The sequence below is a fragment of the Spermophilus citellus genome, assembly GCF_964194105.1.
Source record: "Spermophilus citellus genome assembly, chromosome: 5".
NCBI lineage: Eukaryota > Metazoa > Chordata > Mammalia > Rodentia > Sciuridae > Spermophilus > Spermophilus citellus.
In genome coordinates, this window is record NC_138186.1 from 20,668,390 (window position 1) to 20,683,757 (window position 15,368).

Consider the following 15,368-nt stretch of genomic DNA (forward strand, 5'->3'; position numbering starts at 1 on the left):
TATTATAAAGAATAAGAAACATTTTTTAGTAGTCAGGTATGTTTTGTTTCAATTTTTTCTTCTATATTAACTTGTTATGGAAAAGTGTGTGTGTGTGTGTGTGTGTGTGTGTGTGTGTGTGTGTGTGGTGTGTATTCATTCATTCCTCCCTTTCCTCCTCTCTCATTTCATGGAGCTTGGTAGGAGATACGCATTTGTGGGTACAAAATTGGGCTCAATCTAAACGTATCCCAGACAGAAAGAAAAACATGGACTTTTGTTCTTCCTGTCCTAAGACAGATGACCGACCTGAAGGGGACCATCCCGCTTGCTCTCAGCGGGATACTGTTCTTCCATTTTAATCACTTAACGTGTGAGCGGCACAGACAGGACCACATAGATCCAGTCTCTAGAGTGAGGGGCAACGCTTCTGGAGGCCTGTGCCCAGGCGATCGGCCTGGAGCCTACTGGCCGCCACGCGGAGCCCTCAGCCCCGGGCCGCGGAAGGCCGGAGGAAGCCCGGGGAAGACCCCCGAGGACCCGGGGAAAGGCAGGGGAGGGCCGGGAGGCCTCGGGGAGGGTCCCGGAAGCTTCAGGGAGGCCGCGGAGGCCCTGGAAGGGTCAGGGAAGGCCGGGGGAGGCGCAGGCCGCCTCGAGGGCCGGTGGGGCGGCAGTGGCTGCGACCTTGCGGGGGTGGGGGGTGCCCTGGGAGCACTCCGCGCCCCGATGGACGAGTGGGCAGCGGCGCCCCTGCCGGAGTCTGGGGGCGCGCAGGGGTCGCACCCGAGGCCCGGCGGCGGGCGGCATGGCGCTCCCGACACGCCGGGCGGCCTGGAGACCCCCGAGCGGCTCCCCCTCCGGCCAGCCCCCAACAGACCCCCGGCCCCAGAGTCCCTGCGCCCCTGGTGGAACGCAGCGACGCCTAGGGCGCCCCGGCCGCTGGGGCAGGCCCCGGAGCCGCAGCCCCTGCCACGGCTGGCCTCCTGGAGCCCGGCCTGGGCCCTGGGCCTGAGCTCTGTGCCGGCGCCGGCCTGCGGGCCCCGCCGGCCCTTCACGGCCGAGGGCCAGGCCCCCCGCTGCCCGCTGCCCTCCTTGTCCTCCCGCTACAGGAAGGCCGAGTCGGAAGGGGCGCTCGGCAAGCCGTTCGCACTGCGCGCGGAGCGGCCGGGGCCTCGGGGCGGCTTCGCCCTCGGAGAGGACACCGGGGAGGACACGTGGGCCTGCGGCCCTGTGGGGTAAGAGCCCGAGCCCCGGGCGACCGCGAGCCCCACCTGCCGCCCTGGCCCGAGCTCCCCGCTGAGACCAGCCACATCCTGGGAGCGAAAGGGAGCTGCCCGCCCAGGGGCCAGGAGCCCCTTCAGACACCTGCCTTCCCGCTCTGGGACTCCAGAAGCTCCCTTTCCTTGTCTGAAGCTCCTCCTGCTGGTACCTTTTCGGGTGCGTGGTGCCAGGGCTCTCCCCCAGGACAGGACCCTGCGTGGCCCCAGGCGTCTCCTTCTTTCCGCATTCTCCCCAGCAGTGGCCGCAGACTCAGGGCAGGTGGACCATCCCAGTGTTCACTACGGATCTGTGTCTCCCATTTCTCCAAGGCTCACCTTTCCGTCTAGGAGACAAAAAATTGAAACCAGTTAGCTGATGTGTGTAGTATTACGTGGCTTTAATTTATAATTCTTTCCAAATAGTTATATCTTAACCCAGTGATTGGTTTGTTATCTTCTATTTTTCCAATGCTTTTACCTTAAATTATAGTGGGCTTTTTGGACACCATGAAAGTTTAGTGTGGAAAATATCACCCTGTCTTGGGGGCCTTTTAATGTCTCTGAAATATGCACAGGATTCTTGTTTGCTTATATGTAAAGTTGACCTGGCTTCCAAATGGAGCACTTTTTATTTATTTATTTTTTATTTTTTTTAGTTGTAGTTGGACACAACACCTTTATTTGTTAGTATTTGGTGCTGAGGATCGAACCCAGGGCCTTGCACTTGCTAGGAGAGCGCGCTACCACTGCCCCACAACGCCAGCCCCAAATGGAGCACTTTTTGTTTTGAATGATTCAAAACAGACATCATGGCCCTATTTGTTAATTTCCAGATAACTCACCCCCCCCCTTTTTTTCCAATTTGTATTTCATTTTTCTTATCTGATATCTCCTTTCTCACCTCTGTCTTAATTTTGTAATCATCTGTCAATTAAAATTTCTAGTTTGCTTTTGTTTGTGCCCTTTCTTGTCCTGGTTTGCCCCGCATTTTTTTTTTTTTTAATCCTGGTTGATTTCATATGGTTACTCCAACCTCACAGTCCACTCTGCTTTCTAAACATTTTCTTTTATTTCTTTTTGTGTGTGTGTGTGTGGGGGGGTGGGGGGGTGGAGGGATCAAACCCAGGGCCTCATATATACCAGTTAAGTGCCCCAAGCTCCCACTTTCTTTTTATATGAATGTTGAGTCTTACCCATAAATGTGCCTGTCCCACAACCTGTATAGGATTTTAAGGAAACAGAGGAGCAGCTACAACAAAATGGGCAGAAGAAATGGTGAGAACTGTGGCACCACGGTCCATCTGTCAAGCATTTCTCAGGAGGTATGGCAGATGCTACTGAACTTGAGCCTTTGGGCAGGAGCTCTCATTGCTAAAACAATTCCCACTGACTTTTACTACAGAGATAACCTTACTGCTTTCAGTTTGTGAGCTGTTTGTACTGTTTTTCCCTCTGCACGTTTGAGATATCAAACGTGGGGCTGGGGATGTGGCTCAAGCGGTAGCGCGCTCGCCTGGCATGCGTGCGGCCCGAGTTGGATCCTCAGCATCACATACCAACAAAGATGCTGTACCCGCCGATAACTAAATAATAAATATTAAAAAAAATTCTCTCTCTCTCTCTCTCTCTCTCTCTCTCTCTCTCTCTCTCTCTCTGTCTCTCACTCTCTCTTTAAAAAAAAAAAAAAAAAGAGATATCAAACGTTAGCGTCTCTCCAAATCTCAGATTTCGTTAAAGATGCTATTTATCAGTTATCAGTCAGGCAGTTCTCACCATTTTACTTTCTCACGTGTACTTCATGGAAAATATCAGAAAGGCAATAACCAAGTCCGAGGCCTTAAGAAACTTGCAAACTAACTGATTTCATGTTTAGCTGACCAGCCTTCCTTACCCATGTCACATTTGATTGTTAATTTGTTTGTATAAACAGCAGTTTTTATCAACTTCTTTTTACCATATGAATGTAAGGATGTTTCTCACATGTACATTTGAGACACTAACTAGTGTCCTGGGATTATATAGCTGAAAGAAATTTGTGAATCCATTGGGGAAGTTTTTAAAACGCAAACATCTGACTTCACCCTCATTCTACTGAATTAGAATCTGTATTTTTTATCAACTTTTTTCTTTTTAGTGCTGAGGATGGAACACAGGGCCTCACGCATGCTAGGCAAGCATTGTACCACTAAACTATAATCCCAGCCCTCAACCATCATTTTTAAAAAGTTCCCCAGGTGGTTCTCATATAGCAACTAGACCTCACATATGTTATACCAGAAACAGAAGTTTATTAATTTTATTTTCAAAAGTTTCCAAATAAAAATAATCGGCACCCTCCTTTCCCATATCCCACTATCCTTCCCATCAGGAAATACCCTGCTGTGAATAAATAAATCCTTGTGTGTATTGAAGCTTATTTCTCCCTGTTCCTCCTTAGTGTGGAGCTGATACCTAATAATACCTAACATTTAATTCATTTAGAGATTCATTTATAAAATATTTTTTTTGTCTGAGATATAAAACAACTAGGTTCACTCCTCAAGTTACTTTCGTAACTTATCACTTCCCCTTTCTAGAATAGAGTATTACAATCATTCCCTGCCCACACACACAGGTTTCCCCTATAGCACTCTGCACAACATCTGGAATAGAAATACTTAGTAGATATTAGTACCTTTCCCTTTTCAATCATTTTTTGTTTTCTTTTTGAGTATTTCCTGAGTGTTTCTCAACATCTGAAATCTAGATTGAGAGTTATAGACTTGTTAGCATTGGATATAATGTAAGGATTGGTGGAAAGGTTTTGTAGGCTTTCCGATCTGGTGCTCAGACACAGAAAACCTGATGAACATGCCATTGTGTACCACTAGTGGAACATGACTTTTTATTATATTTTAAAATCAATTTTGAGAACCTGTGTGTCATTTTAATAAAATGAGAAGGGAATCATAAATTATGGTAAGAGTGCTTCCATTTCCTGGATGTCAGGTGTTATCAAGCTGGTAAAGTTTTGATTAAAGGAATTGTCTTCATCAAAGATACTGAATGCATCCATCCTGGAGGCAGAGGGGTCATAGGACTTTGGGCCTTGTGTCATACTTTAACCAAAGAACGTGTAAAATTGTGTACTTGGGCTTTTAAAAATCTTCTTAATTTTAAGTATATCCTAACCAAATATTATTTTAGAATGTATCTTCCTGGAGTTTGGATTCCGAAGTACCTGTTCTTGAAAATAAAAACCTCCCACCTGGAAGGGATAGTGCGGCAGGTGGTAAGAAATTCTAGATGTGTATATTACTACTGGAATAATTACTTATGTTAAAGGGGGTTTGTTTGAATGCAACCTGTTTTATGTAACTATTAATTGTCATTTTTTCATACACATTCTTTCAGGCAAAATGAATAAGGTAAGGATGTTTGGTTTTAAATAATTCACAAACATATTGTTTGAAAATGATAAGCATATTTGAAATTTTTTTCTTCTTCAAAATTAAACTTTAAATTTTATTTATGTAGAGTTCTTCAACCAAGGCAACGTGTTTCTGTTTTACAGGGCTGCAAATTGTTCATTTAATTAATATTTTGTTATTTTAACTATTTTTAATAAAACAATACTAGACATGGAAATTGACATGTAGTAAATATAGTGTTTTTTAGTCATTGCCAAAAGGGAAGTAGTCTCAGCCCTTACAATGTATCAAAGTGGTTGAATTGGTAAATATCCTGTTTTGAAATGGCATAAAATTAATCTTTCACTTACAATTTTTGATCAAAATATTAAATGCTTCACTGTAAAATAATGTTAATGATACTGAAGGTTCATTAGTTAACAATGTTTAGTTGGTATTGATAATAGATTTCTGATGAAATCAGTAAAAACAAAATGATTTTTGTATGCATAAAGGGAATACATTGGACCTTATGATAGATCCTGTGGTTAGAACAAGAACTGTACCTTCTTAGAACATGAACAGGAAACACAGGCATGTTGTGTTTAAGTCTTCTGCTGCTTCATAGAACCATTTGGAAATTCCAGTAGAGCAACTGATGCTAGAACTTAATATGTCAGAGCATGCTCACAGGAGAACACAGGTGGTATTTTATTCATTGTATCATACTCTTAAATTATCATTCAAAAATTTATGTCTTTTCTAAGACACTGTCATGATCTTTCTATTATCAGAATAGTAAACAAGAGCTGTTTCAGTTATGGAGTTACCCTCTTAATGAAGGAAGTACCATGGAGAACAGGTAAGAAGATATTTTTGTAATACTCTAAATTACTGAAATAATTTTAAATACAGATGAATTAGCTGCTTGAAATACAAGAGCCAAAAACAACCAAAGAAAAATTGTGTGGAAATTACAGAAATCCACCCTGAAATAGGAAGTGGTAGTGGACACCACAAACTAGCCAGCATGCAGGTAAGAGGTGAGTTCACTGTGCCCTTGCTATGAAGGCTTAGATGACACTAGGGTTCTCTTCAAGTTGTAGAAATTTTCATCTCTTACTATGGAGGCTTAGATGGATAGAGTTGGACTTGTCCTTGAAAGGAAAAGGAAATATAATAGGGAAGTACTATTCCAGGAACTCTTTGAATTCTCTATACATATTAACTCATTTAATCTGAGCCCAGTGTTACAAGGTAGGTGCTGTTAGCATTATCCCTGTTTTACAGATGAGGACACTGAGGCATGGTGACCAGTTCTGTAACTTGTCAAAGTGACACAATTAATGGATGGTGGAGCTGAGATTTGAAGGTAGCATAGTCATATCATATTTCCCTGGGTTTGCATTCTCATGTTTTGTGCTTAGATTTTACTATAGATTAGAACCAGCTAGACTGCCCCTTAAAAACGTAGGTGTTTGGAAAGTACCTCTTCTTGAACACGGCTCGGTGACACTTTTACACACAGTGAAGGGCATCCCAAGTCCCATTCATCTCATCCAGCTGTAACAACAGAGTGCGTCACTTGACAGTAGCTCTCTTCTGGTCAGAGGATTTCAACTCCATGAGGCCCAGAGGAAAGCTGCTCTTATGTAAAATTCAAGGGGGAACCAAGAAGAGCCAGGAGAATTGTGTGCGCTAACAAGGGAATGTTGGTGCTGCTGGATAGGCTAACTTTGTGAGAAAGCACTCAGCTAGGGACAAGGATGTCAAGGTAAGAGGTCAAACACAGTGAACTGACTTTTATCACAGTAACAGAGGAGCAAACATTAAAGGAGGCAGAAGAAGGCAGTGGTTGGGATCACAGCCATGATCTCTACCTCCTGGGTTCAAGTCCCTGCCCCACCAGTTACTAGATATGTGACCTTAGCCACAGTGTATCTCAGTGTGCTTATCTATAAAAGGAGGAAAGGGAGAGAGCCCATCTCATGGGGATGTTGTGAGGACTAAACTGAAGCATGTGTTTGATAGGGATTTGCTCTTCATGCTGGTTAGGCCTAAAGATGATACAGAGATGGAAGTTGGTGTCAATGAAATAGTTCATTACAATTTTTCTCCTCAGTGTACCATCAACAAGTAAGAAGGATGAAAATTACTTGCATTTAGTGTTTAACATTTCACAAAGTACAGTGATATAACATGTTCTCCTCAGAACTCCCCTGAGGTGGATATTGACCTTTGCATTTTGCTTATTCACTGCTGCTGGTATGGGGTCACACCTAGGCCTTCCTCCTCCAGCCTGCCTGCTCTTTTTACTATACAGCAGGGGCTCCTGTCTTTGAGCAACTGCAGATTTAAAGGGATTTTCCTGTAGTTTTTCAAAGGCAAGGCAGCATTCCTAGTGCTTAGCTATAGTGCTTAGTTAAATGAATAAACCTTTATCACCTTCTGTAGTAATTAAAGTATTTTTCAAAATCCTAGATTACCTTATCTTTACTGTAAACTGGCCACTTATAGAAACAAGACCAATGTTAAGACCACATGTCAACTTAAATGCATCTGATCTTTCAATCCCAGTATTTCTAGCTATCTTAAAAAAAAAAAATCTAGTAACTCAGTATTTTATGGCCTAGTGTTTTTGCAGTTTTCAGTATTATTGTTGTAGTTTTACAGTATTATGTTAATATAATACCTAGAAGAATCAATCCTAAAGTAAAAAGGCACCATTAGAAGAAAATTACTAGGGACTATATCTGGAATAATTTTGGTTTGATAGATATTTCTTACTTTTTTGTTAGAATAATTTTTTAAAACTACAGTGATTAACAGAAGTCTTTGTTAAGTAACCTAAGTACATTCGTTAAGTTTCCTTTTATCTGATTCTAAGTCATTTCACTATAATTTCAGTTTGGGTTGGATATCCTAATTTTCAGACATCATAATTTCATGTGCAATATAGGTAAATGAATATAATTAGCCACTTTTAACCTTGTGGCTTCGTAGCCACAGTTAGCTGTTTTTAGGTCTCATTTCAGGTATCTTGCTACCGGCTGGATAAGCTAACTTTGTGAGAAAGCACTTGTGCAAAGGGATATCTAATTAATATTTTAATCTGTATAGTTTATATAATTAAAACATATTTTGAAATTAATATATTTTTGTTGCAGATAGCTAGATACACATATACATATGTGCCATTGGGAACTAAATGTTAATCAATCTTTGACAAAGGTTATTTATTTGTATCATTTAATAGCATTTTAATTATAGTCAACAAATCACTCATTAATTAAATTATTTTTTAAAGGGAATTCAAAAAATCTACAATGGAAACTGGCTTTAATGTAGTCAATAATCCCATAAGGCTCTTTACCCTAAACCACTCATTAACAAGTACTCCAGCTGATCAGCAAGCTGGTTCTAAACTGGGACTGCCGATGCCGATAGGTCTCTACTGGCCCTATGCTGACGGAGACTTTTTAAAGGACAGAAGTGAGTTTCAAATTGATTCATATTCACCTATAGAAACCAGCAATAGAGAAACTTTATCTGCTCCAAACTGCAACCTTAAACATGGAAGCAGCAGTGTGGAAGAAATTTTAACTGATGAAAGTGACTTATCAGAAAACGAGAACACTAATGATACTTTACTCAGCTATTTTAAAAAGATGGACTTGAAGTTAAAGCCAGAAACAATAGAAAACGTTGAGGAATCTTTTACTGAGGAACCAAGTGAGGTATTTCTATATCCTGATTTTCTTCCCCCTCCTTTCAATACTCTGGATTTGCACAAATTTGCCTTTTCAAGATGTGAAAATTGGAAAGCAACATTGGACTCTCCAGAAAGCTCCATTGAACAGCTGATAACTCGTTTACTAGAACTGGAACGATTACAACATATGACTATACAAAAGGAGCGGTCTAGGCTACCAAGTGCTTTCTGTTCTCCAGCAGTTTCTGAGCGACCCTCTTCCTCCAAAAGTACATTGAAGGCAAGGCAGCCCAAACTTCCTGACGCTTTGAGTCTTCTGACATCTTGTGTAGATAAAAGCCGAGAAAAGAGAAAAAACAGTTCTGGTTGTGGTAAGCTTGAACAAAATGCTTCAAAGTGGAATTGGAGTGGTGATGGAAAATATAAATGGAATTCTAGATCACCATCTCTAAAAAGTTCACCAACCACAAAACAATGTATTGCAACTTATGATGATTTTAAGAATCCCAAAAGTTTCACTTCAAATTCATGCCAAGAACTCTCACCCAAGCCTTCCACCACCCAAACTACTCAATCACTGGTTAAAATAGGCTCAACAAGATGCCTGCCACCAAGATCTCCAATACCAGTTTCACCTATACCCCTGTCTTTTCCTGAAAATCACAGGGAAGAAATTAAATCACAAAGGACCAAAAGGAAACCTTACCAAAAAAATATACTAATGAATAGACCATTCTATATTCAGAAACTAAACTGTTTTTCACCTTCGTTTATGGATAAGGGTAAATGCTCACCCATTGACCAAAAATAACTCTTTTCTTTCATACATCCCAATGTGAGCAAATGTATTCCAAGAAGTTCAGCTAACATACGGTTTGTCATTCTGAGATGCAGGCATAAAAATGAAAACAAAACAAAAACAAATTAACAAGAAAACCCACACAAATTGATTGCCTGGCGAGATACGGAGTGCAGCCTGTGCGTCACAGCTGAGCCATCTGTATACAGATCCAAGGGCTTACACATTGCTGCATCTGACAATTCTTCACGTTATGTTTCAAAGAAACGTTTTACTTAGTAAACCTAAGTATTCTCTTCAGCAGCTTGTTCTTTTGTTGTGATTGTTTTCCAGTATAACTCTATCATCAATAAATGGTATAATTGATAGATTGCTGTTGTAGTTATTCTTGGATAGTGCTGTGTTATAATCATGTAAGACTTGTAGTTACTTCTCAGTGACATTCTTCAGAGATCTTCCCACTCTGTATCAATCTTTTTCTTCTCCCTCTTAACCTCCACAAATCATCTGTCATTCTGATCTTTGGACACTGATTGGCCCTTAAAAGTTAAAGAAGTTGCTGTTCTCTTAATTGAATATCTGAGATCCTCCAGATTTTCCCCAATCCTTAGAAACTTGCCATTTGTCCAGGCCCTTCTTTGTCATATACGTGAAAGTAATTATCAATTCTCTTTTGAACCCAACTACAGGTTTAGGAATACAATAACCCTTTTCCACTTCAACCTGATAGTTGAAGAAAAAATCTAATAAGGTCGTAGTCCGCAGTCAGAATCTCATTACTGGATTTTTTTTTTCCTCAAAGATCTACATTGTTGTCTTTCCCTGAAGCTTAATTCATTAACAAGTGAAAAACTTTGACAAATTTTATTGCTAGGAATCAGGGAAACAAACAAAACAATAGAATTCTGGCTTCTACCTCTGGCTGACTGAAACAAAATTTTGGGGAGGGGCATCCATAGACACATACTATGAACAAGCATCCTGAGTGATTTTTAGTGCAGGTGATTCTTGGATCACACTTTGGAAAACATGAAGAAAAGCCTCAACATGCATAAATCAAAGATCTGGGTATCCTGGGCTATAGTGTGCTTCTGTTTAAGCGGATGATTGATGAATTCAAATGAGTTTTTCTTTTCTTTCTTTTTTTGGTACTGGGGATTGATCCCAGGAATGCTTTGCCACTAAGGCATATTCCCAGCCCTTTTTGTTTTTTGAGACAGGGTCTCACTAAATTGCTTTGGGCCTCACTAAATTACTGAGGCTGTCCTAGAACTTGTGATCCTGTGCTTCAGCCTCTGAGCTGCTAGGATTATAATCATGAGCCACTTGCCTGGCTAGTTTTTCTTCCACATTAAAAAATAACAAATGATTATAATTTAAAACATTACCCAAATGAAATAAAAGGCCTCTTCCTTCCCACCAATGCGAGGCACAAACCCAGATATTATTAAGTTTCTGTGTATCATCCTCTCAAATGAGACAGAATATTTGAATTAGGAATGGGGAGATGCATTAATGAGTAATTCAAATAAATGTTAACGAGAGCAAATGTAGTTTGCTTTCTCTGTTACTTTTAGTTTTTTAAAAAAGGTTCAAATAGTTTTCTAAGAGGCAGGGATCATAGGGAGCATGCTTAGTTTTTAGTTAACATCAAATAATTTTCCACAATAGAAAATAATTGGTCAGTTCCCCTAAAAGTAATGGAATTTTACCTGTATTCCATCCAATAATTCTCATTATCAAAACTGGTATAATATTCTTTTCACAGAACTATAATGCAAAAGTGGACTTTTATTTTCATTCACTTCAATTCTCAGTGACCTTCCTTGGTTCCTGTCAATTATCTCTACTCTCAGTTCCCTCAATTTGAGAACTGAACCTTACAACAAGTGCTTTGTGTCCATTCTCATCACTTAACTGGATTTTATTCCTTCATCTTTAGGGTCATAATGTGAAGTTTTACAAGACTTTAGAAAGAAAATATATATATATATATATTTCATATTATATATAATTGCATATATATAATATATATGTGATTAAACCCAGGGGTCCTTAACCACTGAGCCACATCCCCATCTCTTTTTTATTTTATTTATTTTTTTTGAGACAGTGTCTCACTAAGTTGCTTAGGGCCTCACTAAGTTGCTGAGGCTTTTAACTCATCATCTTCCTGCCTCAGCCTCCCGAGTTGCTGGGATTATAGGCATGTGCCACCATCATTGGGATTGTTATTCATGAATGGTTAAAAGCACTGATTGATCTATAACCTGAAATAGAAACCAGCCTCTGTCACTTAACAGCTCTAGTCTACATAAGCAGTTTCTTTAACCTCTCTGTGCTTCATTATCTGATTTGTAAAATGAATGAAATGCCTTTTATTTCATATAATTAAATGAATAGGATTAAAAGTGTTTGGCATACAGCACATTGTCAGAAGCCATTCATGAACCAAATCGGCATGGAAGCCTTTGAGTAAGAAAGTCTGGTGTCTGGGAACTCCCAGCGGCACTCCTGCTGGTGAGACTGCACCAATACATGTGACATTCTACCTAGTTCTGCCAGGTTCCACACAGCACTGGAGATGGGGTTACCTGCTGGAGCCACAAAGCAACACAGCCTCTCAGAGATGGGTGTGGCTTGCTAAGATGACAATCAACCTGTTGAGGACAAGACACCATGAAGCAAGAGTCCTCCTGCTGAAACTTTATCCTTGCCTTTGATGTACCCCCTCAAATAAACGACTGGAGCCATTTTCTAGTTGTCCAGCTCCAGCTCCAGCTCCTGTGTGGACTGGATCTATCAGGCACTCCATCCCTTAAAACCTATTTTTCTGACTCTTCCCCATATTCAGACTTTTATTTCCTCAGGTGGCTTACCCTCTTTTGAGAAGGAAAAATTACCCTAGTGAGATGCTGGCTGCCTGGTGATAGCAAATATTCAAAAAATGTAACAGGGAAATAAGAATGACTCAGGAAGGCAGACCTAGTGCAAGAATAAACTGACTTAGCATTGACTTTACTGTCAGCAGAGGAATGAGAGTTCTTAACAAATTAATGTTCTCCTTCTTGCAAGGAATGTTCCAGGCAAGCTCAGGAACATGGTATGTGGGAACAGACACAAACCCTTTCAGTGAGGCCAAGGTTTGCAGTGGCATGGGAGATGGAAGTAGATGGCAGGGAAGAGCATGTGGAAGTAGAGGTCACAAAGGTTAAGGCTGTCAGGGAAACACGGAACTGATTCCTGTATTGGAGGGCTGCTTTGGCCCCTTACAGTGTGGGGGAAAAAACTGATTCTGAGCTTTGACGTCCTCTATGAAGGATGATTTTCTTTTATGGACATGAATTTACCTGCTAGATCATCAGATGAAAATATGTGGCAAAAAGTGAAGCAAGGTTCCTAAGAGTGATTTCTTTCTTTTTAGTACTTAGATTGAATTTGGGGGCACAACCACTGAGCTACATCCCCAGTCCTTTTTTTTTTTTTTTTTTTTTAAATTGAACCCAGGGCCTTGTGCATGTGAGGCAAGCACTGTACCAACTGAGCCATATCCCCAACCCCTCCAGTGCTTTTTGAGATAGGGTCTTGCTAGGTTCACCACACTGGCCTCTAACTTGTTATCCTCCTGAGTAGCTGGCATTACAAGCAAGTGCCACTACATCTGGCAAAGAGTGAATTTTTTAATTGTAAACAACCAGGCTACTTTATTTAGGATGCTATTAGACCTAAATAAAGCAGATACTGAAATACCTATCAGATGGTTTTCCAACACTGCTTTATTAAATATAAATATTAAATCTGGACAAGAAGTATTGCCATTTTCCATCACGGGACAAAGGTATCAATAATTTTAAAGTCAACATCACTTATTAAAAATACAGGTGCTGCTCCTACCCCCACCCTCCCTAAGGCTTGAGTCCCTTGAACAAGACCAGAAGTGGCAAGTTTGTAGAAACCATACATGCAGTCATCTCAAGTTTATCCCATTGATTAACAAAGGGAAATTCTTGTATCAAACAGGTAATACATGTCAATAAGTGAAAAGAAACTAGCAACTATGAAACATTTGGCTATTTTTTCAGATGTGTTCAAAGCCAACTTCTACCATCATTAATTTTGCTTAACTGGGGATTGAATTTAGGGGTAATCTACCACTGAGCTACATCCCTTTGTAACGCAGGGTTCTTAACTTGTTCAGGCTGACCTCCAACTTGTGAATCTCCTGCCTCAGCCTCCCAAGTGGCTGGGATTATCAGGGTGTGCCACTGCACCTGCTCTACCACTGTTTTTTGGTACTAGGTATGGAACCCAGGGGCACTTAACCACTGAGTCACACCCCAATCCTTTTTGTTTTGAGACAGGATCTACCTAAGTTGCTTAGGGCCAAGGTTGCTAAAGTTGGCTTTGAACTTGTAATGTTCCTCCTGCCTCAGCCTCCAGTCACTAGGATTACAGGCATGAGCGACCACTCCACCCAGCTATCTCTGCCAATATTATTACTTTTCATGGTGAACTTTGTTTTAATTTTTTATAATTGTTTTTAAATTGTTATACATGACAGTAGAATACATTTATGCACTTTGATATATCATACTTAAACTGGATATAATTTCTCATTTTTCTGAGTGTGCATGTTGCAGAATCACATTGGATTAGCCATTATTTTGGATGGAAGTATTTGGAAAAGTTTATTGTCGAAAGTAATCCTGTTCAAGGGCAGCAGAATAGACAATGATTGATGTATGTACATTCCATGTATGTATTATATATCAAAATGCATTCTACTGTCATGTATGACTAAAAAATTAAATAAAAATAAAATAATAAAAAAAGAAAAGTATTCTTATTCAAGAAAATTTAACTTGCTCAGAAATCCGTTTTTTTTGCTCTCCATTATTTACTTTTTTCCTCAGTTCATTGGATCTTAGCGAGGTTGACTTGGCTTTTTTAATGAGCCACAGATGGACATATGAAAGATCTGGTTTCCACCTTAATACACTCTGCATAATTCTCTCAAATGTACCAGAAACAATGACCTCATGACCACTTGTGGTATACAATTACGTAGCTCTATCCTGACAACCCAAGCAAATTAGAATGTGGTCCTTTAAGACACTAACATTCATCCCATTTCTTATAAAGGATGCAACCAGAATCAGTCTTTACCTGCCACTTGGAGATGATTAACTCCAGCTGGGGTGGATGTATTCTACAAAGCCAGACACTTCTACCCCTGCCCACATAACCTAATCCTACTTTGCATGCACTAGGGATTTACACAACCTCTTTGGTCGTTCTTATTATGTTTGGTAACAGGGATTGAACCCAGGAGCACTTAACCACTGAGCAGTATCCTTAGCATTTTCTTTTTTTAAAGACAGAGTCTAATATGCTTAGGGCCTCGTTAAACAGCTGAGGCTGATTTTGAACTTCCCACCTTCCTGCCTCAGTCTTCTGAGTTACTGAGATTAACAAGCATGCTCCACTGTGCCTGGCCTTATTTCATTCTTAAAAGCTGAAAACATTTCCTTAAAGGAAGAAAGGAGTGAATAGGCTAGGGCTAAGAGCTTGATATGTCAGGGTTCTAAACGGGCAGTGAACCGATTTACTTGTTACTTGAAAAAAAGGAAGTTAGTTCATTACTTTGTATTGCTGTTTGTGAGGAAAATCTTACCACATTGGTTGTTTTCAAGGTACAGGTTCCAGAATCTGAGGATGTATGACACATTTATCCCCATACCTTTTCGAGTCATTGAGATGCACATCAAAATCTTGAGATTTTTCTAGGATTTCTATATAGCTTCAGCCCACCCGTCCCTAATTATATTTGAGCACAGAATACATTTTTTTTTTTTTGGTCTGGGGTTGAACCCATGGTCGCTTCACCAATGAGCCACATCCCCAGCCATTTCTGTTTTTTCACTTTGAAATAGAGTCTCACTAAGTTACTTAGGGCCTGCTAAGCTGCTGAGGCTACCTTTGAACTTGTGATTCTCCTAACTCAGCTAAGTCACTGGGATCGCAGGTGTGCAACACCACACCTAGCCAGAATACTTTTCAAATCATATCTATCCTTAATGAAATGGCAGCTAAGAAACCTCAGGTAAGAATGTTTGTAAATTTAAACTAAATGTAAAATGCCAAACCTAAGCCAAGGGGGAAAAAAAAATCAGCAGACAATATGCTACCAAGAGGCATTATTTTATTAAGTTTTCCAATAAGTCAACTGG

The 15,368-nt window shown here is 40.4% G+C and overlaps 1 protein-coding gene across 1 annotated transcript; it reads left to right on the plus strand.

Moving 5' to 3' along the window:
- Window positions 1-444: 444 nt before the first annotated feature.
- FAM217A (family with sequence similarity 217 member A) lies at window positions 445-9,323 on the plus strand. Its single transcript, XM_081296175.1, has 7 exons — window positions 445-1,214; window positions 2,464-2,560; window positions 4,425-4,509; window positions 4,632-4,645; window positions 5,256-5,330; window positions 5,422-5,489; window positions 7,935-9,323. The coding sequence occupies exons 1-7, from the start codon at window positions 706-708 to the stop codon at window positions 9,148-9,150; spliced, it is 2,064 nt and encodes a 687-aa protein (XP_081152301.1). The 5' UTR covers window positions 445-705; the 3' UTR covers window positions 9,151-9,323.
- The last annotated feature ends 6,045 nt before the right edge of the window (window positions 9,324-15,368 follow it).

Excerpts from the sequence above, each read along its gene's own strand:
- FAM217A (XM_081296175.1), top strand. The coding sequence starts at position 706 with ATGGACGAGTGGGCAGCGGCGCCCCTGCCGGAGTCTGGGGGCGCGCAG. Across the intron at positions 2,561-4,424 it reads TGTCAAGCATTTCTCAGGAG|AATGTATCTTCCTGGAGTTT; the intron begins GTATGGCAGATG and ends ATATTATTTTAG. Across the intron at positions 5,331-5,421 it reads ATGCTCACAGGAGAACACAG|AATAGTAAACAAGAGCTGTT; the intron begins GTGGTATTTTAT and ends TTCTATTATCAG.